The sequence below is a fragment of the Quercus suber genome, unplaced genomic scaffold, assembly GCF_002906115.3.
Source record: "Quercus suber isolate HL8 unplaced genomic scaffold, Cork oak 2.0 scaffold_7, whole genome shotgun sequence".
NCBI lineage: Eukaryota > Viridiplantae > Streptophyta > Magnoliopsida > Fagales > Fagaceae > Quercus > Quercus suber.
In genome coordinates, this window is record NW_027069473.1 from 909,503 (window position 1) to 936,629 (window position 27,127).

The window sequence follows — 27,127 nt, forward strand, 5'->3', positions numbered from 1 at the left end:
CCTACCACCTCATTATGTCGCTCTGTTTCCTTTCTATTGTCATCAGTAACAGTTTCACAATTTATATTTTCTAGATGGGTTTGTTTTTCAAATTCCTAAACTTTTTAAGGCCAAAAAACTCCTTGTTTCAGTTCAGAATTGGGCATTTACACTTTCTACCATGTGGTTCTGACTTTGCTAAGTCTTTACAACTCGCCATGTCTTTACAAATTCTTTTTATGTCTCTTTTTATTATTATGCTACTCTAGATTTTCCAGAGTGTTGCAGTCAACCCTATGAAATTCACAGTACACCATATCGAGAGGTGGCCAGAATTAAGCAATAGGAACTTGTGCCGATATAGATAATTGTACCTGCCCAAAAACTGACGTTGAAGGCAACGACATTATAGCAGCCCTCCTCCAATTGGTGTAGTTGATGCAGTTGTAGTTGTTGCAAGACCATGTGGTGGGGTGTGCCTGCCACGATCTCCTCCTCTATATGAAGATATCTAGATCTACCAAATAGGATTTGAGGATCAAATGGACTGTGCAATATTGTATTTGTTAAATGTTTTATGATCAGATAGGAAAACGAACTGGAGCAATAATCTGATTAAAAAAAAAAAAAGAGAAGCAAATTAATCATTAAGATAGACAGAAAACAAAAGTATATTATGTGTAGCTTGTATATATAAATGGAGTGACAACAAAATATCACAACTCAAAATGAGATATCTAACAAACAACAAGACATAAAATCTTAACAAGTGACTGAGACACCAGAAGAATGAAGAACCTGTTAAAGCAGGCTGAAAATGTGAAACCTTCATAAAAACTACATATTTTAGAATTAAACTCAAGGGAAGCTTGTAGTAGCAGCCTAGAGCAGGCACTAACCTAGAAAACTGAGAATTGGTTCAACCAGGTAATGACAGATGGCATAGCTCTAAAATATAATTTTTTTTTAAATCAATTTTTTTTAAAAAAAACTTGCAAGCATTCAAGCAAGGCAGCCATGAAACTGTTAGAGCATTCACATTAACCTCCTCAAATTTTTAGTTAAACTAACTCAAAAAACACTACTGTTTCTAAACGGTTTTAAGACCCCTTAACCCAACCAGATTAACCTAGTTAATTAACCAAGTGATTAACTTAGTCAAATTATGCAAATCTAGGTTATCACAATCAAATAACCATATCAAAAATATAAAGCAGCGGAAAAATAAATAACACAATGATATGATGACCCAAGAAACCACACGGTAAAAACCTGGAGAGGATTTGACTTAACTATTCTCAAGGTAAACTTGAATACACTATATGAAAGAATCGAAATTCATACAAAAGGACTTACAAGCTCCCCGCTTGACTTCCTAATGCTACCTACCAGTAGAACTTACTGACACGACTACGTGCAAGCTCCGAATTTACGGACTCCTTCTTTCTTAGATTCTCCACTAGTTACAAGCACCCACGCTTATTTTTCTTTAAGCTTCAACGGCAGCAATTGAGTTGATAATCAAGGTGTAGATAACATCTTCTCCTTGAAAACCCTAAACTTTGTGTAAAGGAAAGTTCATCTAGATCTCACAAGAGATTTACACAAAATAGTAATAAGAGCAACAAAAGCTACCCTAAAAAACGTGGCTAGGGTTTTCTTTATATACTAGGGCAAAAACAGAAAACTCAAAATGTTTAATGAGATAGGGCTGAGTTGAAAATTCTGTAGAAAAACATTCTGACCGACTTTCGATCGATCGAGTCTAACTTTAGATCGATCGAGCCAAGGCAAAATGCACCAATGCATCTGCAGTCTCTCGATTCCAACTTTACATGAATTACACAACTTTGAGCAAGTCTAAACAAGACTAAACATATTGTTTTGATCATGGTTTGCCAACATTACACATTAGAGTTCTAAATACATTAAATCTTAAATCTTTAGAACCTAACAAACTCCCCCTTTGACAATCCGTGACAAAACACAAATTGAAAACTCAAAGTTTATAAAGAAAAACCCTTTTACAAAAATAATGCTCATAAACACAAATTCAATCATAACTACTATCCATCAGTTGTAAGTGTAGACAGCAGCTTAATTGAATCAACCTGTATATTCCTGAAACACTCAACAAATGCATAAATGCATGTATGACAGAAAAATAGTAAATCAACAAATATGCAAACTAACTCTCCCCTTAAGTTAGATACATCAAAAACAATGTTAACTCCCCATAAACAGAACATTCTTGTATTTTATATTCTCACTTTCAATAAAATGCAAACATGGCACTATGTGACCCATAAACAGTTGCATGAACAGAGAAAATATTTGCACATTGATTATCCATCATATCTCTTAAGAAAAATATTTTCTATAGTTCACACGTAAAAAAGACATATACTAGAATGTACATAGCTCAAAAATTAATCAATTAATTTTTTTTGATCAAGTTGAATACTTAATGTAGCAAAGTGTATGCATGTTATGTGTGAAAATAATGAGAGATATGACTGCAAAAACTGCAAGATGGATACAAAAACAATGCAATGCATGTGAATCCTAAACATAAATGATGCATGAAAAAAATATGTCATGATGCATGCTCTAACGCAGTGAAACTAAGTTCAATATAAGTTTAAATTCACAAAATTGGCTTGAGCATAGAGTTTCTAACAAAAACCCTAAAAAAAATTGAAAACCACTTGAATGTTTTGAAATAAATTGATGAATTGATCATTACACAAGTTAGAGAACAGATAATAATGATCAATTACATCAAATCAACAAGCCAATTTCATCAATTAAACCCAATTTGAACAAAATTCTTAATACGAGTACATTCAAGCTCTAGAATATCTAATTTCTCAAACTTTAAACACATTTTGCATTAAGATCAAGGAAATTTTAATCTTGGATGGCCACAACAATATCACACACAATAAAATGTACAAAATTTAGCAAAGTGTAAGTATAGTGTGTGCAACTAGCAAAAACTTGAGATACATGTGAGGTGATATGTGAATAGCAATTAATCACAAAGTCTACCAAATTCATCACATAGAATTTAAAAGAGACTATCACCTAAAGAGTTACATCATATAACTCCCACATCTCCTAGAACATAAGCTTGCAATCATGTAAGTTTCTTGAATTTTTCTTCATAATATACACACCAATTTTAATTATGTGATTTGGCATCAAGCTTAATAATATACACCAATTTTAAGCATTAAGCATTTAAACTGAGGCTACACCTTATGTTTTTTTTTTTTGTGCATGTGCTACACTTTCTCGAGTACAGAATCTTACGATATACACTAAGGTTTTCATGATTGGCTAGTGAACAGTGGTAAAATGGTTATTTATGCCTTTCTCAAAAGGATCAAGTCCGACAGTCAAATAACATGTGACTTCAAGATTAAGACAAAGTGATAAATATCATAAACATCTTTTCCACACAACATGCATTACAAAACTTTAATTAGTCAAGTGCAATAAATAAGCTTATCAAAGTTAAACAAGATACATAAACTTGTTATGTAAAGATAATGTGGCCAATCCTTGATTATAAATCCAAGATGTGAAATACAAAACACAAAAATCTTTTTGGTTTTAAAAACTATATGACCAAAAACAAAAAAAGCACATATTATGCTCAATGAATAATGCAATGTAATGTATGACAATGCTTAACTAAGTTATAGAGGGTACTCAAATAAGAAATATCAATTTCTTAATTAACCCTTAAGTACATGTACAAATTAGTACATACTCACAAAAAACCAGAAATAGCTTGGCATACTATTCAAGTTTCTCCACAATGTCAAGCATGTTCTAAATCAAGAGAGATATTATAATTCATGTAATCTTCAAGAAAAATAAAACTAGACGCAAAATAAAATATTTTTGTCTTTTTGAAAATTTTCAATGTTTTTGGATTTAAAAAAAAAAATAAAATAAAAACAACCTAAAAAACAAAACAACCAAAAACAAAAACAAAACATATCCACAAACGATTGAAAGAATTAAATCAGGGACAAGTCAGCGACACTCACCTTAGAGAATCTTTTCTCACCCATATAGCACAAGTCTTTGGCTTCGTAGGTGAAAATCCATGAGAAGCAGAGTGTATTTGAGTGTTTACACCAATCTTCTGAGAAAGACTAAAATCCTGCAATTTTCTCTCACAAGCCAACAAGCTCAAATTTTTCAAAAGCATATGAAATAATTTATTTGGACTTATGGTAGGAGAAATATCATCACATATCTTAGATTGAATACAGAATGCTTAAATTTCAATTTATGACAATTAGGACAAATGTAACCAGAGACACCATAAAAGTGACAAATAGGAACGAATTTAGGAATATCAGTATTTCTAACAGCAAATCTAGTCTCGGATTTTGATTTTTACCTCAACAAAGAACAATTTGGTCTAATATGACCAACAGCACCACAAAGGTGATAGGTAGGCACAAAAACAAATTTATTATGCTCTCTAACAGTAGGTTTAGACTTGGGTTTAGAAACTTCAGCGTCTACATCAGAACCTTTACCTTTGTCTAACCTAGCAAAATAATCTTTTTCTTTATTATTCCTCTTGAAAGGAGGAATATAAACTTTCTCAGTTTTAGGTTTAAGAGAAACAGAAACACTTCTGTTATTAACAACAGGTTTGGTACTAGTCAAAATTTCAATTTTAGCTTTAGATTCAACTAACTCTTGTTCCAAGCTTTTCATCTTCTCATCTTGAGAGGAAATTTAATTTCTCAAAAATTCATTCTTTTTATTAGACTCATCCAATATCACAATCAATTCCTCTTTTTCAAGATTAGCCAATTTTAACTCTTCTTTAAATTTCTTAGAAATTTTCAAAGATTTAGATAATTTCTTACGAAGAATTTCACAGACATCAATAAAATCAACAGAAACAACAATGTCATTTTTATTCAAATCATCACAAACATGAGCAGAAAGACACTTTAAATTATCCATGATAACAGGGGCCAAAGATCAACTCTTAGATCAAAAGATTTAAAATAAAAGAGCTACCTGCTCTGATACCACTTGAACAGTTTTTAGACTCCTTAACCTAACCAGATTAACCTAGTTAATTAGCCAAGTGATTAACTTAGTGAAATTATGCAAATCTAAGTTATCACAATCAAACAATCATATCAAAAATATAAAGCAGTGAAAAAATAAATAATACAATGATATGATGACCCAGGAAACCACACGATAAAAATTTAGGGAGGATTTAACCTAGCTATTCTCAAGGTAAACTTGAATCTACTATATGAAAGAATCGAAGTTCATACAAAATGACTTACAAGCTCTCCGCTTGACTTTCCAATGCTACCCACCAGTAGAACTTACTGACACAACCACGTGCAAACTCCGAATCTACAAACTCCTTCTTTCTTGGATTCTCCACCAGTTACAAGCACCCACACTTGTTTTTCTTTAAACTTCAATGGCAACAACTGAGTTGATAATCAAGGTGTAGATAACATCTTCTACTTGAAAACCCTAAGTTTTGTGTAAAGGAAAGCTCATTTAGATCTCACAAGAGATTTACACAAAACAGCAATATGAGCAACAAGAGTTGCCCTAAAAAAAGTGGCTAGGATTTTCTTTATATACTAGAGCAAAAACAGAAAACCTAAAACGTTTAATGAGATAAGGCTGAAATGCAGCAATGCATCTGCAGCCTCTCGATTCCAACTTTACATGAATTACACAACTTTGAGCAAGCCTAAATAAGACTAAACATATTGTTTTGATCATGGTTTGCCAACATTATACATTAGAGTTCTAAATACATTAAATCCTAAATCTTTAGAACCTAACAGTTTCGAGTTTAATTACCTTTATATATATATATATATATATAAAGATTCATCAGCCTCAATACTCTATCACTATTATAATTAAATATTATTTCCCCTTATTCACATTTTTAATCCCAAATTTTCACAACCATAACACACAACTTAGCCTATAGACCCACAACCCAACACAACCAGATGCTGATCTCATAAGGCTTCTCACCAGTGAAGGAACTCATAGTGAATAGGTTGATATGAATGCTCTTAAGGCAGTATCTTTAAGGTCACTACCATTAGAATTTAGTATTACAATGACAATTATAGAAACATGTACATGCAAATATGAAAAAAAAAAAAAAAAACACCAAGATTTCCTTCCTCCAAAGGACCTTAAGCTCTAAACTCCATGAAGTCTCTCCAGCAACAGCTCAAAAATCAATAATAAAAAAAAATCAAAATAATTCTTTTCACCCTTGCTAATTTAAAATTTCTATAAAAAAAAAAAATAATGGTAGAGAAAGAAGAAGACACCTCAATTTGTTGTGAGCCCAATTTTCTTTTATGTATGTAAAACTTGTTCATAGGCTACGGAGGTGAGACATTGTGAGGACTGAGGAGCATGTGCAAAATCATTGTACAATGGAGAAAATGACACCACTATCATACTTCAATGACATAAACGTGACATCGATCATAAATTTTCTATGATATTTCCCTAAGCCAACTAAACATTAACATGATATTACAAAAAATTTATACCAACTCCAATGCATTGAAGAAACAAAAACTATGATTGAACAAACAATCAACTTATTAGTTACACCACATAATAACTAATTTCTAATTTATATGACATTTACTCTATAGTCTATATTTTTCATCCCCTTAATTTTGTATTACATCATTAATTAAACAAAAACATCTTTATATTATCACAACACAACGTCATGTTGTTAGTTTAAAATATTTTTATTATTCTATATAATCTTCTCACATAGTAGATTACATCATTATCAACACATCGTACGGGCCCATTGCAAGTTGATGATAACTGCAAATCAGAAAAGCCCACACAAACCTTTAGTTGTTTGTTTGTTAGAGATTATCTACATGGGAGGGATCTTCAAGAGGGGATGATGGATAGGAGATTGATGAATCTTTAATTTCTTGTCTAGACTCCAAGTTTGACATGGCCCAAAATTTACACATTTTATTTAAAAAATTTGGGCTCAAGTCTTACTCAAGCAAGATTACACTTAGTGTAACTTGAGCTCAAAGGTTCTTGGCAATAAAAAAATTATTAAATATTTGAAAAGCTATCTAGGTAGAAGAATTTTGTCTTCCTAAATTAGGGTAGAAGACCTTATTCAATAGTAAGATGCTCCCAACAATTAATAATGGTTAAGTTTGGTATTGGTGCTGTATAGAATGTTCCATGCACCTTCATATCCAATTGAAGCGATAACACATGATTCATGAGTGATAAGTCAACAAATAGCGTCCATGAAACTATGGTTCCTTCATTATAATCATATTTGCTAGTTCATTCCATACTCTATTTCATTAAAATATCAAAAAAAAAAAAAAAAAAAAAAAAAAAAAAAAAAAAAAAAAAAAAAAAAAAAAAAAAAAAAAAACCAAGATTTCCTTCCTCCAAAGGACCGTAAGCTCTAAACTCCATGAAGTCTCTCCAGCAACAGCTCAAAAATCAATAATAAAAAAAATCAAAATAATTCTTTTCACCCTTGCTAATTTAAAATTTCTAAAAAAAAAAAATAATGGTAGAGAAAGAAGAAGACACCTCAATTTGTTGTGAGCCCAATTTTCTTTTATGTATGTAAAACTTGTTCATAGGCTACGGAGGTGAGACATTGTGAGGACTGAGAAGCATGTGCAAAATCATTATACAATGGAGAAAATGACACCGCTATCATACTTCAATGACATAAACGTGACATCGATCATAAATTTTCTATGATATTTCCATAAGCCAACTAAACATTAACATGATATTACAAAAAATTTATACCAACTCCAATGCATTGAAGAAACAAAAACTATGATTGAACAAACAATCAACTTATTAGTTACACCACATAATAAGTAATTTCTAATTTATATGACATTTACTCTATAGTCTATATTTTTCATCCCCTTAATTTTGTATTACATCATTAATTAAACAAAAACATCTTTATATTATCACAACACAACGTCATGTTGTCAGTTTAAAATATTTTTATTATTCTATATAATCTTCTCACATAGTAGATTACATCATTATCAACACATCGTACAGGCCCATTGCAAGTTGATGATAGCTGCAAAGTAGAAAAGCCCACACAAACCTTAAGTTGCTTGTTTGTTAGAGATTATCTACATGGGAGGGATCTTCAAGAGGGGATGATGGATAGGAGATTGATGAATCTTTAATTTCTTGTCTAGACTCCAAGTTTGACATGGCCCAAAATTTACACATTTTATTTAAAAGATTTGGGCTCAAGTCTTACTCAAGCAAGATTACACTTAGTGTAACTTGAGCTCAAAGGTTCTTGGCAATAAAAAAATTATTAAATATTTGAAAAGCTATTTAGGTAGAAGAATTTTGTCTTCCTAAATTAGGGTAGAAGTCCTTATTCAATAGTAAGATGCTCCCAACAATTAATAATGGTTAAGTTTGGTATGGGTGCTGTATAGAATGTTCCATGCACCTTCATATCCAATTGAAGCGATAACACATGATTCATGAGTGATAAGTCAACAAATAGCGTCCATGAAACTGTGGTTCCTTCATTATAATCATATTTGCTTGTTCATTCCATACTCTATTTCATTAAAATATCAAATTTTCTTATTTTTTTAATCAACTATTTTCTTTTCACACACAACAACTATCATTCACTTTCTTTTATTGTCCTCTAGAAATGAAAAGAAATAATAAAAAATTATTTTGCTTAAGCTACTATAACTTGTATATTTGCACAAGCATTATATCAAAATTTCATTTTGCATAATCGGTTCATGATTAGATGTTTGTGATTTTTTGGATTCTTTAGGCTTTATATTATTTTATATGAGCTAGTGCAAATGCTCTAATAGAACTCATGAATTTATTTATTTATTATATTGATTTGACAGTGAAGGTGGGATATTTAAACCACATACCTTTTACTATAATACCATAAAGTGTTTTTTTTTTTTCTTTATTAAGAATGCTTAGAATATCTACTAAATACTAGTTGTTGCATCTTGAACTTCTATGCCCAACTTTCAAGACATTTGTACTTGAAGATGTACCTCTTAGACCAACATGTTTCATATGAAGGTATCAATTAAGTTACAAAACTTTTAGAGAATTTATAAAAGAGAAATGCAACATACACAATATTTTCACTACAAATATAAGGTGGTTTGTTGTTAAAGGTTATAATTTAAACCCCTACTAAAATTAATTTTTTTACCACAAAAACCAGCTAGTAACAATCTACCACTTAGGATTTGTTGTAAAAATATATTATGAACATACATTTCTCTTTATTAAATATTTTTAAAATTAGTGGAGGGTAAAAGAACTTACCTGGATATTCATTGGTAAGAGGTTCCTAACAATAATAGAAAAGTTTGGTGTGGGTGCTATGCAAGATGTTCCATGCACCTTCGTGTCCAATTGAAGCCTTGACTCATGACTCAAGTCATGAGTCAACAATTAGCTTCCATGAAGCCAAGGTTCATTCAATTATTTCCATTATTTCAACCCATCAGACTCAACCCACCTATTCGACTTGATCTGACCCGAAGGTCTACAGACGAATCCGAATGTCCCTACAGGTCGAGTATGGGTCAATTAAATTTAAAATTTGGTTTTTCGGGTCGGTTTCGGGTCTCTAGACTTATAACCTATGTAAATCGACCCGCCCGACCCAGAATTTTTAAAAAGAAAAAACATAGGTGATGGGTCTGTAATTAGGTTAACGCCGGCCCGTTCTACACTAACACTTACATTTTAGTTTCAAAAAAATCTCACTCTCTCTAATCTCTCACTTTCTCTAATTTCTCACTCAAATCCCTAACCCTAGTGCCTAGCCTCCTTGCTGCCGCCGTCACCAAGTTAGGCCTTATCGCCGCCCCTAACCCTAACCTCCTTATCGTTGCCCAATCCACCATCGCTGATTCAAACTCCACAAGCCTATTGCCGACGTCGCCCTGTTGTCGTCGCATTCGCGGCCCTTGGTTGAGTCTCAAACTCCACAAGCCTCCTCTGATCTACTTGAAATCTCATCTTGATACTCTGATATGTGCAATTTGATGGTGGGTTAGTAAAATTTTTTTTTTTTTTTGGTTTTAATTTGTACTGATTTTGTGATGGATGTGTTGCTGGTGGGGGAGGGAGTGGTGGTTTAATCTTCTCTCTTTTTTTCGTTTTAGTTGGTTTGGATTGTAATTTCTTTGTTTTGGTTTTTTTTTTTTTTTTTTTTTAAAGATTGTTCTGGATTTTTTTTTTTTTTTTTTTTTTTAAAAGGTTGTTCTGGATTTTGATTTTGTTTTAGTCTCATAGATCTAGGGTTTTTGGTTGGATTTTGAGAAGATTTTTTTGGGATTTTTTTTTTAAGAAGATTGTTTTGGATTTTTTCTTCAAAAAATTGTTCTGGGTTTTGAAATGTTGTTGTGCTTGAGAATTGAGACCTGAAATCACCCGACTGGCTCCAACCCGCTCAAACGATGACTCGCTCTGTCGGGCTCGACCCAAATGCTCAGTCGGTTGCGGGTCCATTTTTTGTTCACCCGATTCGATTGAGTCGGTTGCAGGTCAGACCTAAACCTGATCTGACCCAACTCATGGACAACCCTATACCATCCATTAAGTTGCAGTTCCCTTCAAAAAAACCATATCTAATTATTTATTATATATTCTATTTAATTAAAATATCAATTTTTCTTATTTTTTAATTATTTTCTCTTTTCACACATAATTATTATTCACTTTTTTTTGTCATTGAGAAACGTAAAGAAATAATAAAAAATTATCTTGTACAAACTGACTTGTGTATTTGCACAAGCATTATAGCAAAACCTTATTTTGCATAATTGGTTCATGATATAATGTTGGTGATTTTTTGGATTCTTTAGGCTTTATTTTATTTTCTATGAGCTTATGTGAATGCTCTAATTGAATTCATGAATTTATTTATTTTTATTAAATTGATAGTATGGTTGGGTAATTAAAACACATACATTTTGCTATAAATAATAGAAAGTGTAATTTTTTTTTTCTTTATTTAAAGAATGATTAGAATATCTACTAAATACTAAACGTTGCATCTGGAATCTCTATGCCCAACTTTCAAGGACTTTGTACTTGAAGATATACCACTTAGACTAATATATTCTATCAATAAGTATCAATTAAATTACAAGACTTTTATAGAATTTATTAAAGAGAAATGCTATGTACACAATATTTTTACTACAAATCTTTTATGGTTTGTTGTTATTGGTTTTAATTTAAACTCCTACTAAAATTACTTTTTTTTTCCCAACAATAATAATTAGTGATAACCTGCCTATTAGAATTTGTTGTAAAAGTATTGTGAAAATATTGTGAACAAAAATTTCTCTTTATTATTTGAAAAGTTAGTGGAGGGTAAAAGAACTTACCTGGATATTCAATGGTAAGAGGCTCCCAACAATAATAGACAAGTTTGGTGTGGGTGTTGTGCAAGATGTTCCATTCATCTTTATATCCAATTGAAGCCATGACTCATGACTTGAGCCATGAGTCAACAAACAGCTTCCACGAAGCTAACGTTCCATTCCATTATTTCCATACAAACTTGAAAATAACTTTTGCATGTAGAGTCCTCCCTACTTTTGTTTCTTTCTCACTTGAACATCTATGAAAAATACAACTTGTCATCCCAACCTTTAACATGTTTAATTAAATGGCCACTACCGTGTAAGAAAAATTGATCTAATTCTTCGTTGCTTTCTTACTTTATCTTCATTACTTTCTCACTTTATCTTTATTGCATGTAGTCATACCGTGTAAGAAAAATTGATCAATTTCTTATTAAATTTAATGCACCGAGTAATTATCATTTTTTTTTATAATTATAATTACTATTTAATAAATCCATAAGAAAGAGAGCTTGATGGGCCCAATCACTATTCTTTTTTAGTCCTAAAAGCTATCAGCCTTACAAAATCAGCCCATCTGGCTTATAAAAGTACGTAGCCTATGACAGATAAAATTATTTCATGTAATTCCTTATATTTTTTTCATATTAAGAATGAAATTTGTGACACTTTACTGATTGCACCATTGATTTGCATCTTTTAATAGACTAGTGTATTGCATTGTATTGAAAAATTGGTTTTTATGATTTTTTTTTCATACTTTGGTCTCCTATTCACATTAGCTCACGAAAAAATTTCTATCTATTTTAACAAAAAAAAACCTACTTTTTTTATTTTACATATTCGCCTTTCGAAACACCTCTAATCAAATTATCTACTTTACACTATATTTTTTTAAAATATTAATTTTTCTTGATTTTTTTAGTAGTTTCTCTTTCTTCACAAATAACAACCACCATCTACTTTCTTCCTTTATCCTTGGCATACGAAAAGAAAGAATAAAAAGCTAAATATAATATGAATAGCGCTAATGTAAATTTACATGAATATTGTAGCAATAATGTATTTTTACACAATTTTTCATGATCTGATGTGAGTGAATTTTGGACTTGGTTGGCTAAAATGTGATAAATTTTCTATTATAAAAGCACTAATGTGAGTGCTTTGAGACTCTAAATCCTAATTTCCTCTCTACATGAGAGTGACACATGACATCTTACTATTGTTGGTTGAATGAAGTTTGTATCCAAATTTTGTCCTATGACTAACATTATACGTTGATGATTTTATTAAACACCATGTATTGAGTTGAAAGAATTTTCCTTCAAACTAATTGAAGGTAAACTTTTTTTCTTTACTATTTTGGGTGTTACATGCCTTTTTTTGGAGATAAAATATGTTTTGATGTTATGGCATGAGACTTTATCTATTGCCTTAAGATTTTTTGTAGACTACTCATAGAACCATTACAGACCCATACAATAGGTGGAAATATATAATTATTTTGTGATAATGGTATAATGTCTAATTTTTTCTCTGAAATTTGTTGAAGAAAATTTGTTCCCTCTAAAAATGAAACACTTTCTTTAAGTCTTTTTCATTGCTATATTTCTACAAATATAACATTCTATTATTTTATATTTGGGTGCGTTTGATTGATTTTTTTTAAAGGTGGTCCATATTCTTTTAACTACTATTATAGTGCGTTAAGTTTTCCTAATTTGTTTTTTTTAGAACTAAACTTTCTAAGTTTCAAATATATTATACAAATTTCTTCTTCTCTTAAGGAGATTATCATGATAATCAAAACTCACCCCAAAATAATAATATTATCTTATCCAAAATTAAAATTAAACTAAAGGCATTGAAGATAGACAATATAATAATTTATTATTCACACAATTTATAGGTACATATAAATATATAACCATGTATATTTAATTTGAATATAAACTCAAATCTCCACTTTCAAAATAACTAAATATTAATCCAAACTAAAATCAACATAAATTATAAGAGGGAAAAGGGGGAGTTGTGATGGAGACTTAAAAAATACAACACAAAATGTATCAACACAAAGTAGAATTATAAATAATAAATAAATAACATTTCATCAACTTGAGGGTTAAGTCTATAGTTAGTAAAATACGGTATGCAAATATTATGGTAAACATACAAATGTGTATAATTTGGTATCTTTCAATAAAAGTGTGTATAAAAAATTCAGCATAAAAATACGGAAACGGAAAAATAAATAATTCATGTATAGTATGGGTATTAAACGTTTATTTTTTAAAAGTTTGTGTAAAAAATACGAAAATATTTATCATATAAATACAGTGTGTGCATGTGTGTGTATATATATATATATAAATACATACATACATACTCAGTTACTCACTTACAATTTTTATTGTGGTGTACTAGTGAGGGGATGAAGCATGGCAATAGGTTGTGGTAGCTTTTGTGTTTGACTTTTTGTGGTGGGTTCCAGTTAGCTAAACTAGTAAAGTCTCTGATAGTTGTATAAGAGATCTAGGGTTCAATCTTGGCCTATATAAAAAACTGATTGGCGTGGTAGCTTTTGTGTTTGACTTTTTGTGGTGGGTTCCAGTTAGCTCAACTGGTAAAATCTCTGATAGTTGTATAAGAGATTTAGGGTTCAATCTCGGCCTATACAAAAAACTGATTGGTGTCTTGATCTGATGATAAAGAGCTATCATTAGGAGTGGACGCCATAGGTTGAAACTTTCTTAAAAAAAAAAAAAAAAAAATGTATCAACACAAAGTAGAATTATAAATAATAAATAAATAACATTTCATCAACTTGAGGGTTAAGTCTATAGTTAGTAAAATACGGTATGCAAATATTATGGTAAACATACAAATGTGTATAATTTGGTATCTTTCAATAAAAGTGTGTATAAAAAATTCAGCATAAAAATACGGAAACGGAAAAATAAATAATTCATGTATAGTATGGGTATTAAACGTTTATTTTTTAAAAGTTTGTGTAAAAAATACGAAAATATTTATCATATAAATACAGTGTGTGCATGTGTGTGTATATATATATATATAAATACATACATACATACTCAGTTACTCACTTACAATTTTTATTGTGGTGTACTAGTGAGGGGATGAAGCATGGCAATAGGTTGTGGTAGCTTTTGTGTTTGACTTTTTGTTGTAGGTTCCAGTTAGCTAAACTAGTAAAGTCTCTGATAGTTGTATAAGAGATCTAGGGTTCAATCTTGGCCTATATAAAAAACTGATTGGCGTGGTAGCTTTTGTGTTTGACTTTTTGTGGTGGGTTCCAGTTAGCTCAACTGGTAAAATCTCTGATAGTTGTATAAGAGATTTAGAGTTCAATCTCGGCCTATACAAAAAACTGATTGGTGTCTTGATCTGATGATAAAGAGCTATCATTAGGAGTGGACGCCATAGGTTGAAACTTTCTTAAAAAAAAAAAAAAAAAAAAACTTTTTGTGAGTTTCACAATTTAATAAAGAGTAATGCTAAATGCACAAACAATTTTACAATATTTTTATAAACTATTGATGTGAGATTGTGATAAATTCTTACGGGTTCTCATTTGGGCCCGCTACTAATATCATATTTTTATATAATAATAACTACTTGTAGTTTGTAAAAAAGTTTATAAAATAATTTATAGCATTAGCATTTTTCTTTAATAAAATGAAGAATAATTTTCACAATAATTTAATAATAAAAATTAAGTGTCAAGCTATTAATGGTAAATAAAAAAGTGATATAACTTATGAATTCTAAATAGAAATCAGTAATGATTTATCGTTTAGACTTTATTGTAAAATTGTTATGGAAATATTGTTTTTTTGTAACACTGTTTTAAAATAATAATAATAATAATAATAATCATAATAAAAAATTAAAGGTGATTCTTTGTGTTTGACTTTGAGCGCATTACGTTTTATTTAAGATTATTTTAATCTTTTATGTGCGTAGTTTGTCGCTTTCAGTCTTTGACAGCAATAAGTTTGCGTTAATTTTGTTTAACTTTTATATATGTTCGTATTTTACAATCCCTTTTTATCGTTTTTCAACCTTCACGAGAAGTATGGTTTCAAAAAAAAAAAAAACCTTCACGAGAAGTATACTTTTACGTACAGGAAGTTATGTAGTAAGAAACAATAAAAAATTCAGCAAAAGAAATTTTTTTTTTTTTTCCCAAAAAGAGTACTCACTTTTTTTATTTTTAAAGGTCAAGGACCGAGTTAAGAAGATAGAAATCTTTCAAAGGCTCCGTTTGTTTTACACAAAAAGTTAGTTTTTTCTAAATAGCCACGTCAATTTATTTATTATTCACACTTTTTAATTAAAATAATATATATATATTTTTAACTTTTCCTATCATTTTCTACCTACCCTGCCTAATCTGCTGTGATAAAGATGTTTGTATATGAATGCGCATTGTCAAAAATAAAAAGAAAATTCCCACTCTCTCTCTCTCACTCTGAAAATTGCAAGACGCATAGAACACTCTATTAAGTCATGAGTCAACTCACACTCTATAGTCATGAGTCACTCCTTATAGCCACTATATTATTATTAAAAAAAATGAGCAAATTCCATTAACAGCAGGTTTGGACAACAACATTCCATTGATAGCAATAGCAGGAGTGGTGCTGGGTTGGATCGCCATCGCGCGAGATCGCTTTCAAGCCTTGCCTAGAACAAGGCCGCGAAGCCATCGATCGCTCCCTCAATCCCGACTACGATCCAGACGACGCCGTTTCCAACAACAACATTCGCGCCCCTCTCATCACCTCTGAATCTAATGATCCTGTTGTTGTTGTTGTTGTTGCTGCTTCTTCCACCGCTTCCTACGATTCTTCTGCCGAGCCCATCTGAATTCTCACTCTCACTCACTCACTCACTGCCCCTCGTTTTCCCTGGTATTTACAATATCCGCCCTCATAAATTTTTTTTTTTTTTGGGTTTTTTAGCTGTTGTTTGTGTTGATGGTGGAAATGAAATGAAAAGATTTTGTGGGTTCGGATTTGTTAATGACATGAATTTGTGACTTTTGTTCTTTGTTGTTGTTTTGAATCAGATCACAGTTTATTATACATTTTTTTTCCTTGTTCTGGCGGTTCGTTCTGGAAAAACAATGTGAATGATTTTTTAATTTTATGATGTTCCGAAAATCAAGGATTTTGTCTACTTTGATTGTTGGACTGTAAATGTTAGATTCTCATAAGTTAGCAGACCAAAACAACTTTGTGTTATCAAATGTTTCTTATGTGTTCAGTGAGACTTTTTGTAGTGGATTTGAATAGTTTTGGCTTTGAGTTTTGTGGCAAGATTTGGGTTTTTTTTGTTATGGCTTTGGCTGGGATTGAAAGAGGGAGAGGAATAATAATATTTTACAATCCTCTCTATTAAATAATAATATTTTTTAATTTTTAATTATTATTTTATATTTTATATTTTTATTTTGTCCCTTTTTTTTTTTTATCTTTTTTTTTTTTTTTTTTTATATCTTTTCTTTTTGTACTTATTCATTTTTCTTTGTTCTTATCTCATTTCTCGGAGACTCAGAACCAAGAGTTGTCCTTCTTCAACTTCTTTCTTCTTCCTTTCACAGTAAACTCCTCTTTCTTCCTTTCCTCACGGTCAAATCACCTCCCTCCACATGCATCTTCTTCTTCCTTTTCCTCTCATGGTCAAATAATTTATCCACCACAAGCACCAATCTCCACCACAAGAACCACAAGAATCAAAACCCACAAGCACGGACTCCGTCGATCCACAAGCACCGATCTCCGCCGCCAGCACCGATCCACAAGCATCAAAATCCATTACCGTCGACCCACAAGCACCGATCTTCGCCGCCAACACCGATTCACAAGCATCTAGACCCATTTCTTATTTCATATTGTAGTGAGTACTGCTTCTCTTTTTCCCTATCAATTCCATATTTCCAGTTTGATTTTTTCTCTCTCAGATTCAATTCTAGTACACTTGTTGTAAATCATCATTCTTTCGTCAAATTTCCCAATCAAACGTACGTACTCAAAACCTTTCAAATTTAGTGCCCCCCAACTCATCCGTGAATCTCCACTCGAATTGCAAGCTTTCATTCATCTCTTATCATTCCTGTTAATTTCGTCACATCTTTGATCCTTCTTACCTTCTGCTCTTCTTTTTTCATCTTCTCAATCTTCAGTCAACAGATCATATCAATGGTTGTCTCGACCGAGGAAGGAGCCTCTTCTTCTTCTTCTTCTACCCACCGATGGGATCATGATGTCTTCTTGAGTTTTCAAGGTGCAGATACTCGTAATAATTTTACAGGCCATTTATATAAGGCTCTGCGTGACCAGGGTTTTAACACCTACATAGATGATAGTCTTCAGAAGGGAGAAGAAATTTCAATGGAACTTGTTAAAGCCATTGAATCGTCAATGATTTCGATTGTTATATTCTCTAAAAATTTTGCATCTTCTGCTTGGTGCTTGAATGAACTCGTCAAGATTTTTGAGTGCAGGAGTAATGGCCAATTGGTTTTTCCAATTTTTTACAAGGTGAGCCCATCAGAAATACGTAAACAAGGTGGAGAGTTTGGGACTGCACTAGCTGAACATGAAGAAAAATTCAAAGATGACATAGAAAAGGTTCAGAGGTGGAGGAAAACTTTAACTGAAGCAGCTAATTTGTCTGGATTTCCTTACAATGATAGGTAAGTATTTAATTAATGACTATTTTGGTGTGCTTTTATTAATTACAAACTTTTAGTGTTTTTCTATTTATAAATTATGTCATCATTGCTGACATTAAAGATGGGAATGGTGGTGGAGCAAGATGGTAGGGACGATAAAGGTGAAAGGGAAGGCTTTTTTTTTTTTAATAAATTATTTTATTTTTAAAACTGGGTTGATGCCAAGGATCTTAGTCAATAAATTATCACAAGACACAATACTATTAGATGAAAAGACCACTAAGTATTGTTGATGTAGTCTTCCAATAGGATTGAATAATTTCTTTATATTCTAAATACTAAGGTAGTTAAGCTATAAAGGTTAATAGTAGAATTATAATAATTTTAACTTGTATAATGTTATCAATTATGACAACTCTGTGTTGTTATATTGGTCATAAGCTTTTAATGATTTTGTTATGACTGCTAATAAATAACGAAAGTATTGTTTCTATCATATTTCATTAGTTTTTGAGAAAGTATAATTATTATAACATGTGCCTTCCTTTCTTGCTGAACTTTGGCATTTGCATTTACCGTTCCCAACCCATTAACCTATCACTAAGTACACTTCCTTTCAGCACCAGAAATTGGTCATCACTTTTATGTTAACATCTTTCACGATTTTTCTATGTATCACACACTTCATCAATATAAGAATGCCATTTTTTTATATATTAACAATTGAAAATTAAACAGATAAAAAATCAATGATCATATTATACGTACTAAACAAAAATTTCTTCCATCAAACTTCTTTTGTTTAAAATTAATAAATCTACCTTATTGCTACATCAGTGAACTTCACGTTGTGGTAGTATCATAGTGCATGAGTAACACACTTAAATCTTCACTGCATATCTTAATAATAGGTGTTAGACAAAATATGTGGTGTAAGGTCTCGGATAAATTAGAAGATTGAATTGTATGATATTAGATTAGATTTATAGTTATTGTACTTAATAATAGGCAATATTTTATAGTCATCCGGTAACTAAATTGAAAAATCAATGGGTTAAAATCCAAAAGTGCATGTATATGGTCTATAATCACTTGATATGTAACTGTTTTATAATTTACTATTGGATGCTAAATAAATATTATGCTCAAAATATTTTTCATCCTGTGATTTAATAAGAAAAAAAAAAAATAATAATGAAGCAAATAAAAAAATCAATAAGGTGGGTTAACTATTAAGGTCTTTTTGCTTCTCTTCTAAAGGAAAACGTCTTTTGCCTAAAAAGCTATTCAGACCTTTTAGCAGTTTGCTTGTAATTAAGGGGTGACAGCCATTAATCAATATAAGCACTAAAAAAANTCACAACAAAAGACATTCTCAATATATCAACATTCTAAACATGCACAACCATGCTTACTTTGCAATTCTAACTGTACTACTCAAATCACAATCTTCATAGAGGTACATTGGATAGAGAATTATAAGTACATTCAACAAAAACCAAAAAGTTAATTGTGCCAATACAACGTAGTGACTTTTCCTAAGATCAGCAGTTCGCACAACAAAAACGGCGTCCATGGGAGCATGCCTACAAAACGTAGACTAATCATGTTAGGAGAGAAGATAGTAAACATTAGTTAATGGTAGAATGAACAACAATTATTTAACCAATGCATAATATTTTCCCATCTACCTACCTACTGTGGAACATTACTGCTTGTGGAAGCGCCACGGGACTACAGACATTTTCTACGGTTATGCCCGGAAGCATGACACAATCCACATGCTTGCTTGGGTTGATTCTCTATCAAATCTGCGTCCTCCCTCCGCCATCCCGACCCTTGATCCTTATTCCTCACTCCATCCATCTCATTCCTTATTCTTGACTTCACTGGTCGACCTTTGGCCTGCAACAATGCTGGATTAGGCAACCACTTTGGCCCCATGGGATCACTCCACAATGATTGTGACTTGGGAATCACAAATGCATGCTGATAAGTGTTAAGGGCATTGTCCAAACCATAACATGGGTGAATATATGCAGTCGAATCAATATTTAAATAGTCACATACTCTAATTGCATGTGAACACGGGATCCCTATGTTTTGTCATTTCCCACAACTGCATGTTCTTTCCTGTATCCGAACTTCATAACTGTGGTTTCCCCCTCCGGCGCTACACGTGAATGAAGTAACTATTTGATATATCATCTGTTCATTGCAAAATGGCTTGAGATAGTGTTTCTCAGATTTAAGCTTATTTCCTTCCCATTTGTTAAAGGCATATTGACTCCATTTCTTACCCTCTGACAAGCGATTGAGGTATTCTTTCTGCCAGTCGTGGAAATATTCAACAAGTTTGGACCAAGTGAACTCAACCAACACGGCAATAGGAAAGCCCCGTGCACCTTTCAGTACACCATTGAAACACTCTGATATATTGGTTGTCATTGACCCAAAACGTCTCCCACCATCATGTGATTGGGTCCACATATCCACAGACTCGCTCATTGGGTATGTGTATGGAAGATAATCTTGATTCTTTTCCTTCCCATCCTTCCCCGTCACCTTCTTCTTATTCCGAATGGCCTCTATTTCTACCTGCTTAATGGAGTCCATTATGTTATCAAATTTAACTGCCTGAGTAGCATATCCTGCTTTCAAGCAAGCTGACTTTAGAGTCGAGTTCTGAAAATGTGTGTTGAAGTTGCTAGCAACATGTCGAAGGCAATATCTATGAAATACCCTTGTTCTTCCATCATCCCCTCTAGGCCAGTTTGCAATGGCGTTTTTGATACCGAGATATCGGTCAGAAATTATGCAAATGCCTTCGTCAGGTATCACGTGGCCAATCATTTCTCTGAGGCATTGTAAAAACCACCTCCAACTGGACCCTGACTCACAATCCACAATAGCAAAGGCAAGAGGGAATACATTGTTGTTAGCGTCAGTTGCCATTGCAACCAACAACTTTCCCTGATATTTACTATACAGATGGGTCCCATCAATACTGATAACCGGCTTGCAATATTTGAATCCATCAATGCTTATTGGACCGAAAGACCAAAACACATAATTCACAAATACAGTGCCATCTTCATCGGTGGATGTCGTACGATAGAACACCTGGGTAGTCGGATCCTGATCAATATATGCCATAAGCAACTTTTGCAACCTTTGGTAAGACTCTTCCCAATTCCTAAACAGCTTCCCAATCGCCTTTTGTTTCGCATCCCATACCTTGTAGTAAGAAGGCTTATGGCCCTCATATTTCGACTCTATCATAGATCTGAGATACTTAATTGGGGTAGTGTGATCCTCACTTAATTGCTTAAGGGTGTCTGATGCAATAAAATTACAATTCATCATTCTACCGTCATTTCGCACCCCAATCCGTATACACGTGTGAGGACCCTTGTACACTGTGACCACCCATAGTCCCTGGAGATTGGGCTTCATGATTGCGCAGACATACCAATTGCATGACTCATTCACGCATTTTGCACAAAGTTTTGTCATGGTCGACCTACTGATCATAAAATGTTTGTTTTCCTTAAGGGCACAAATTGTTAATACACGCTGCACCTCCCCTTTATTGGCAAAAATCAAGCCTTTGCACAAATTCATCCCCTCTCTCCAAGTAGACACAAATGGTGTCTCAATATGTGAAGGATCAACCATATTTTCCCAAGTATTTGCAGAAAATGACAAGGTAGGAGGTGCGTAGGTAGGGATTGTGTTCGTAATGTTTTGGACACTAAGAACATTGTCTGCATCAGGTTCATTACCATCCAATGTCTCATCGTCATCAATGTCCCTCTCAAAGTCCCTAAAGTCCCCTCTCTCAATCATGTCTTCAATCTCATCTCTATAGACAAAATCTTCATCGTCAATGTCAATACTCTCATCAACATAGTCGTCATCCTCATCGTCATTCTCATCCTCATCCTCATCCTCATCATCATCATCATCAGCATGAACATTAGCGGCATGAACATCATCATGCTCTACATGTGTAAAATACTCATATTGAGCATCTGGAACTGTAACCTGTAAACTTGTTTGTGTTTGTTGGATTTCCTCGATACCAACTTCTGCACGCGGCTCCAACTGTATGTACAACTCAATATTAGTTACTTCAGATATTCTCTCCAACTTGTCAAACATGATCTTCACATGTTTGTCTGTTTCTATCGCCATATACTTGTAATTAATCCGGTGCTTCAGGATTTCATTTGGCATACGATAAGTAATTTGTATGTTGTGCACAACAAGATTCTCACACAACTCTTCCATAACCATCATCTTCAATTCGTCAAGGGTCTTCAACCTACGACCAATTTGGGTATAATAGCTCTTTATACCCGGCCCTTCAAATGGCAAACCCTTGTTCGCATTGGCATTCTTCAGCAGACCACCGTGGTATAGGATTATATCAATTTCAGGCATTGTGAACCTGTTAAAGTCAAGTAACTATGTTAGTTAAAAACATTTTGAAGTTCCCTGATGTGTACAGAAGATGTGTACAAAGGTTCACCTAAAGACCACATTTAAGATTCATCTTGTCTAGAAAATCTATTTATAAACCACAAAAATGAGGATGTAGCCAAAAGCAAGCAAGCAAACATTCACTCATACTACTATCATTTTGTTCTCTACAAATCACCCATGTTATACGTAGAGTAGCATTCCATATTGATCCGTTACTTTGCCCTCCAAACATAAGGAACAAATCAGTAACCTTTAAAGGTATCACCCACTCAAAATAAAGAAAAGGTAAAAGACTACAAATCTCTAGCAATAAAACAATAAAGCCTTAGATATTCAACTAATTTGCCACTACCTTTACACATACAACACCAATCCACAAGGATCGTATTCCTTTTGATGGAAGAACATTTTGCAAGGTGACAATAGTAAATGAACATAGTCTTGCTAAAAATTTTGCATATAACAGCTTCCCACACACTCCTTGGATAAGAAGGATGAGTAAATTTAGACTGTTTAAATCTCACAATACCTTTGTACACAACTTTACCAACCACAAAAATAAGTTTTTGACAATCACAAACTTACCCATACACAATCTCTAGAAAATGTTAACAATCTAACAGTCTAATTGGTATAACAATCTAACACTATATTCAAAAAAAAAAGTATTGTGAGTTAAATATGAACATTTTTAAAAGATGTGTACACTAGGTGTGAAAATATGAATATTGTGTACTCAAACTCCTTAACCCACACCCATAGACAACTAATATCCAAATACAATAACAATCAAATCAAAAAACCCTTACCTGAGATATGAAATTGTTGAGAGGGAAGAGCAGTGAGAGAGGCAGTATGGTGAGTGAGAGTGAGAGGCAATGTGGTGAGTGAGTGAGAGAGTGAGAGTTATGGGTGAGTAAGAGTTCGTCAAGTTGAGTGTAAGTTATTTTTTTTATGCTCTATTTTTCGGTCTCAGTAGATAGATATATATGTTCAGAAAAACTTGAGTCTTTAAGACTCGAGACTTAGATCTCAAGTTTTTAAGACTCGAGTTTTATAACTCGAGTCTTCAAAACTCGAGATCTAAGTGGACAAGTTTAAGTCCAGCTCACCAACTGGTCTGGTAAGTGGTGGAGTGAGATTTAAACAATATCTCGAGTTTCTAAAACTCGAGATGTCTAGTTTCCATTATAGTTTCAAGCGTTGCCTAACTAACTATATACAAGTCCTTTGCACAGCTATTATGCACATTTCCTCAATTCTAAGGATTCTAGCTGAAGTTGCAACATGCTTTGGTTCCGAATGGCCTCAAATTGGGTATGGTCCTTATCATCTTGAACTACCAGTAACTGAGATTTCAGAGTGGTTGAAATTCAACCATCGTCAGAGTGTTGGAAATTCCGTATCATTCTTGGTCGGTCCCAAATTTTCAAATTTGGTTGTTTGTATTGCTATTCCATCGAAGGATTTGGACAACGATACAGTATCCATGTGTGATGTTGACTTTTTTATCAATGGTAAAAAACTATTCACAGTGTGGAACTGGTGGGCGAAAGGTAATTATGAGAACGTATGGTTAATTTATGGGGAAGTGAATATATCAAATACATCTGAAGAGAATCGCATTGTGGTTCTGTTTAAAGGTCAAAATATTTCCCCTATTAGGATGAGGATTTATGCAGAATGCATCTGTTGTCCTCAGAAGCCCAATATATCTCTTGCCTCATCTATGGATCAATGTGCTTTAAACAATGGGGAAGAAGATCCAGGCCGTGATGGAATCCGACGCTGACTGCAAAGAAGAAACCATCGACCAACCCATGCTAGACGTCCCCAAAAACACTACCTATCCAGCTTCAGATGGCTTCGAATTCGATTCCAACTCTGGAAACGAAGCTCCAAACCCTGGAGACGGCGAATTACCAATGGGTTTCATGATCAGGGTTCATCTTCAATCCTCAATGCCTTACTCAATGATGATACCAATGCTCCAAACCCCGGTTGGGTTTTTTCGGGTTGGTGGCGGGTTAAATATGTGACCATCCAGAAAGCTTCCTTCCTTCCAAGAGAAGACAATTTTGCTAATCAGATCATCAGGATGCCTCACTCTCAGCAAGTGCTGTTCGAAGAGCAGTAGATGATGCCACGTATGCAAGGATGTTGGGAAGGTGATTGGACACGTGTGCATGAGCTGGAATGTGACCATAACAGATTTTCCCTCTTTTAGGGAGTTAGTTATTTGACAGTTTTTCTCTTTGCTTGCTTTAATCTCTGTATATAAATATAGGATCAGGGCTTGTATGTATGTATTGTATTCATTCACTCTATTATCAATAAAAGGTTCAATTTCTATTTAGAGTGAGAGCACAAGATTTTACAGGCACAAACCCGACCCGTGGACAGGCCTAACCAATGCCAATCTGTATCCACCATCAAAGAAGACAAAAACATGTTGATCCAACTTTGAAGAGAAGGTTTGACTCTTTCTATTTCTTTAAATTTAAAGGCTTATTCATGGGATTGTTGCTCAAGTATATATTGTGTTTCAAGTAAATACAAGAAGCATTTAATTTCTTTTTATTCATCATATTTGTCTGCTTGTAAGATTTTCTAAACTTCAATTTTACCAAATAACGAGTATGCTTGCTGATTCTTCGAAATTGAAATTCAGGTCAAGCACACAACTGTTCGATGAAATGCTTCTTCAGGATATTGAACCTGCTTGCTTAGCTAACCTATGCTACTCATCGAGCCAATTGTTAAGGTTTTGTTTTTAATTTCTACAAAAATATTTCTATTTGATTACATATTTACTTATGCTTTTCCCCTGGGTTCTTAAATTTTAATATTGTTAATTGTCATAGAAATGTATATTAAAATTTGCAATAAGATATGGCCCCAGAAGCCTTTTCTTCTGCAGTACCTGCCTTGAGAGTGGGGCTCACTTCTTTATATTATTCATATTTTTATTGGTTGAGGTTGAGGAATTATTTAAGCACATATTTATTTGCTTGTTTCTTTCTTTGTTAATTAGGAATATTTGAATTAATGATGATGTCAATGCCACAACTTTGTTAGTGTTGAGATAACAACTGTACCTACTGATAAAACATCATTATCCCTTAAGTTTTTGTGAGTCTCTAAAGCTTTAAATTAAATTTTCAAAGTAGTTTCAAGTCATTCTGTTGCCATTGGAAAACAAGACAATCAGTAACTGATCAATTCAAAACCTTATTTTCTGATCAATTTGTTTTGGACTCGAATTTTTGAAGTTCACAAAGCAATTTCATTCGAATTTTTGAAGCAAACAGATTCTAAACTCTCTCTCTATCTTAGCTTGCAATCTCATTTTCTCATCTATATTATGTGATTGTTAGAACTTGGTGCTGTTGATTTTTTTCCCCCCAATTTTAGAATCTCTATATTTGGTTGAGAATCTAAAAGCGCTCAGAGGATTTTGAATTCTGTGGTTTTTATTTGAATTTTCGCTTGAATAGAGTATTGAATTTGAAATGCTATGCCAAAATTGGATGTGAGGAGAATAGGTTGGTGAAAATTAGGGCTTACATGTTATCTATTCTATGAGCAATCCATGGAATTGTAAACCTGCTGTAATTTGATTTTTGGTGAGAATCCCATGTCCTTGGCTAAATCTTATTGGTGTAGAATTTATTGTTTATTGTATATGTTTAGTGGGTGATATGTGATCAAGTTAAGAAATCTAGTTGTGACATCCAAAATTTCAGCCCTTAGGCTGTAAAATGCTTCTAAATTTACATCAGTCAAGTGCCAAACCACGGAGTGCTATTACAGGGTTGAAACTTAATGCTGATCTTGGAAGGTTTGTAAGAGATAAGAATCCAAATAATTATATGTATCCTTCCAATATTTTCTTTTTCATTTGGCTTAGTGTCTACCTGTCGTTTTATAGATTACAGCTTTTGTCATGATTATGGTTCTTTGAATTCTTTTGAAATTCATTAGTGAAGAATTGAAGATGTCCACCCAGTTTCTTTGTACATGATTGTCTCATGTCAATCTCAACAAACCTGAATGCCATATGGTCATGGTCCTGCCTTTTTTTCACTCCTGCTCGTGTGCATGTGATGGACATCTACCTAGTTTAAGGGAACTCGTCAATTTTATGTTAGAAGGACTATAAAACTTTTTCAGTACTTTGGGCCACCTGCAAACATGCACTTGCCACTAGTTTAGGAGGTGAAAAGGTCGGGTGGGCTGGGGTGTGGTTGGGGAAGGTTCAGGTTTGAATCTTGCTTTGCAACAAAAAAACAAGTATAACTAGTATGTGGCTCTTTAATCTTCTAAATTACCAATACTTTGAATGATTCAATTATTATTGTTTAACAACTGAGAACCAGATCAAGTTTATAGTTCTTTTTACCTTTGTCTTGTGTGTTGGTTATTTTATGAATTTTTTGAGCTATATATCTATGTTTTGTGAGTTCTTGCAGAAAATCCAGAG

General features: G+C 32.9%; 2 protein-coding genes across 13 annotated transcripts in view; both read left to right on the forward strand.

The window, feature by feature from the left end:
- The window catches only part of LOC112040805 (TMV resistance protein N), a 139,733-nt gene that overhangs the window by 69,272 nt on the left and 43,334 nt on the right, over nucleotides 1-27,127 (forward strand). For 10 of the 12 annotated variants that reach the window (XM_065774180.1, XM_065774154.1, XM_065774171.1 and 7 more), the window contains exon 1: nucleotides 16,974-18,177. In XM_065774180.1, coding sequence (XP_065630252.1) covers nucleotides 17,681-18,177 — 497 coding nt within the window. In that variant the 5' untranslated portion in view covers nucleotides 16,974-17,680. Of the gene's footprint in view, nucleotides 1-16,973; nucleotides 18,178-27,127 lie in introns of those variants that run through there. The other 2 variants (XM_065774164.1, XM_065774167.1) reach the window with 2 other exon arrangements.
- The window catches only part of LOC112038656 (disease resistance protein RPV1), a 107,839-nt gene that overhangs the window by 68,912 nt on the left and 11,800 nt on the right, over nucleotides 1-27,127 (forward strand). The gene's annotated exons all lie outside the window — the stretch shown is intronic.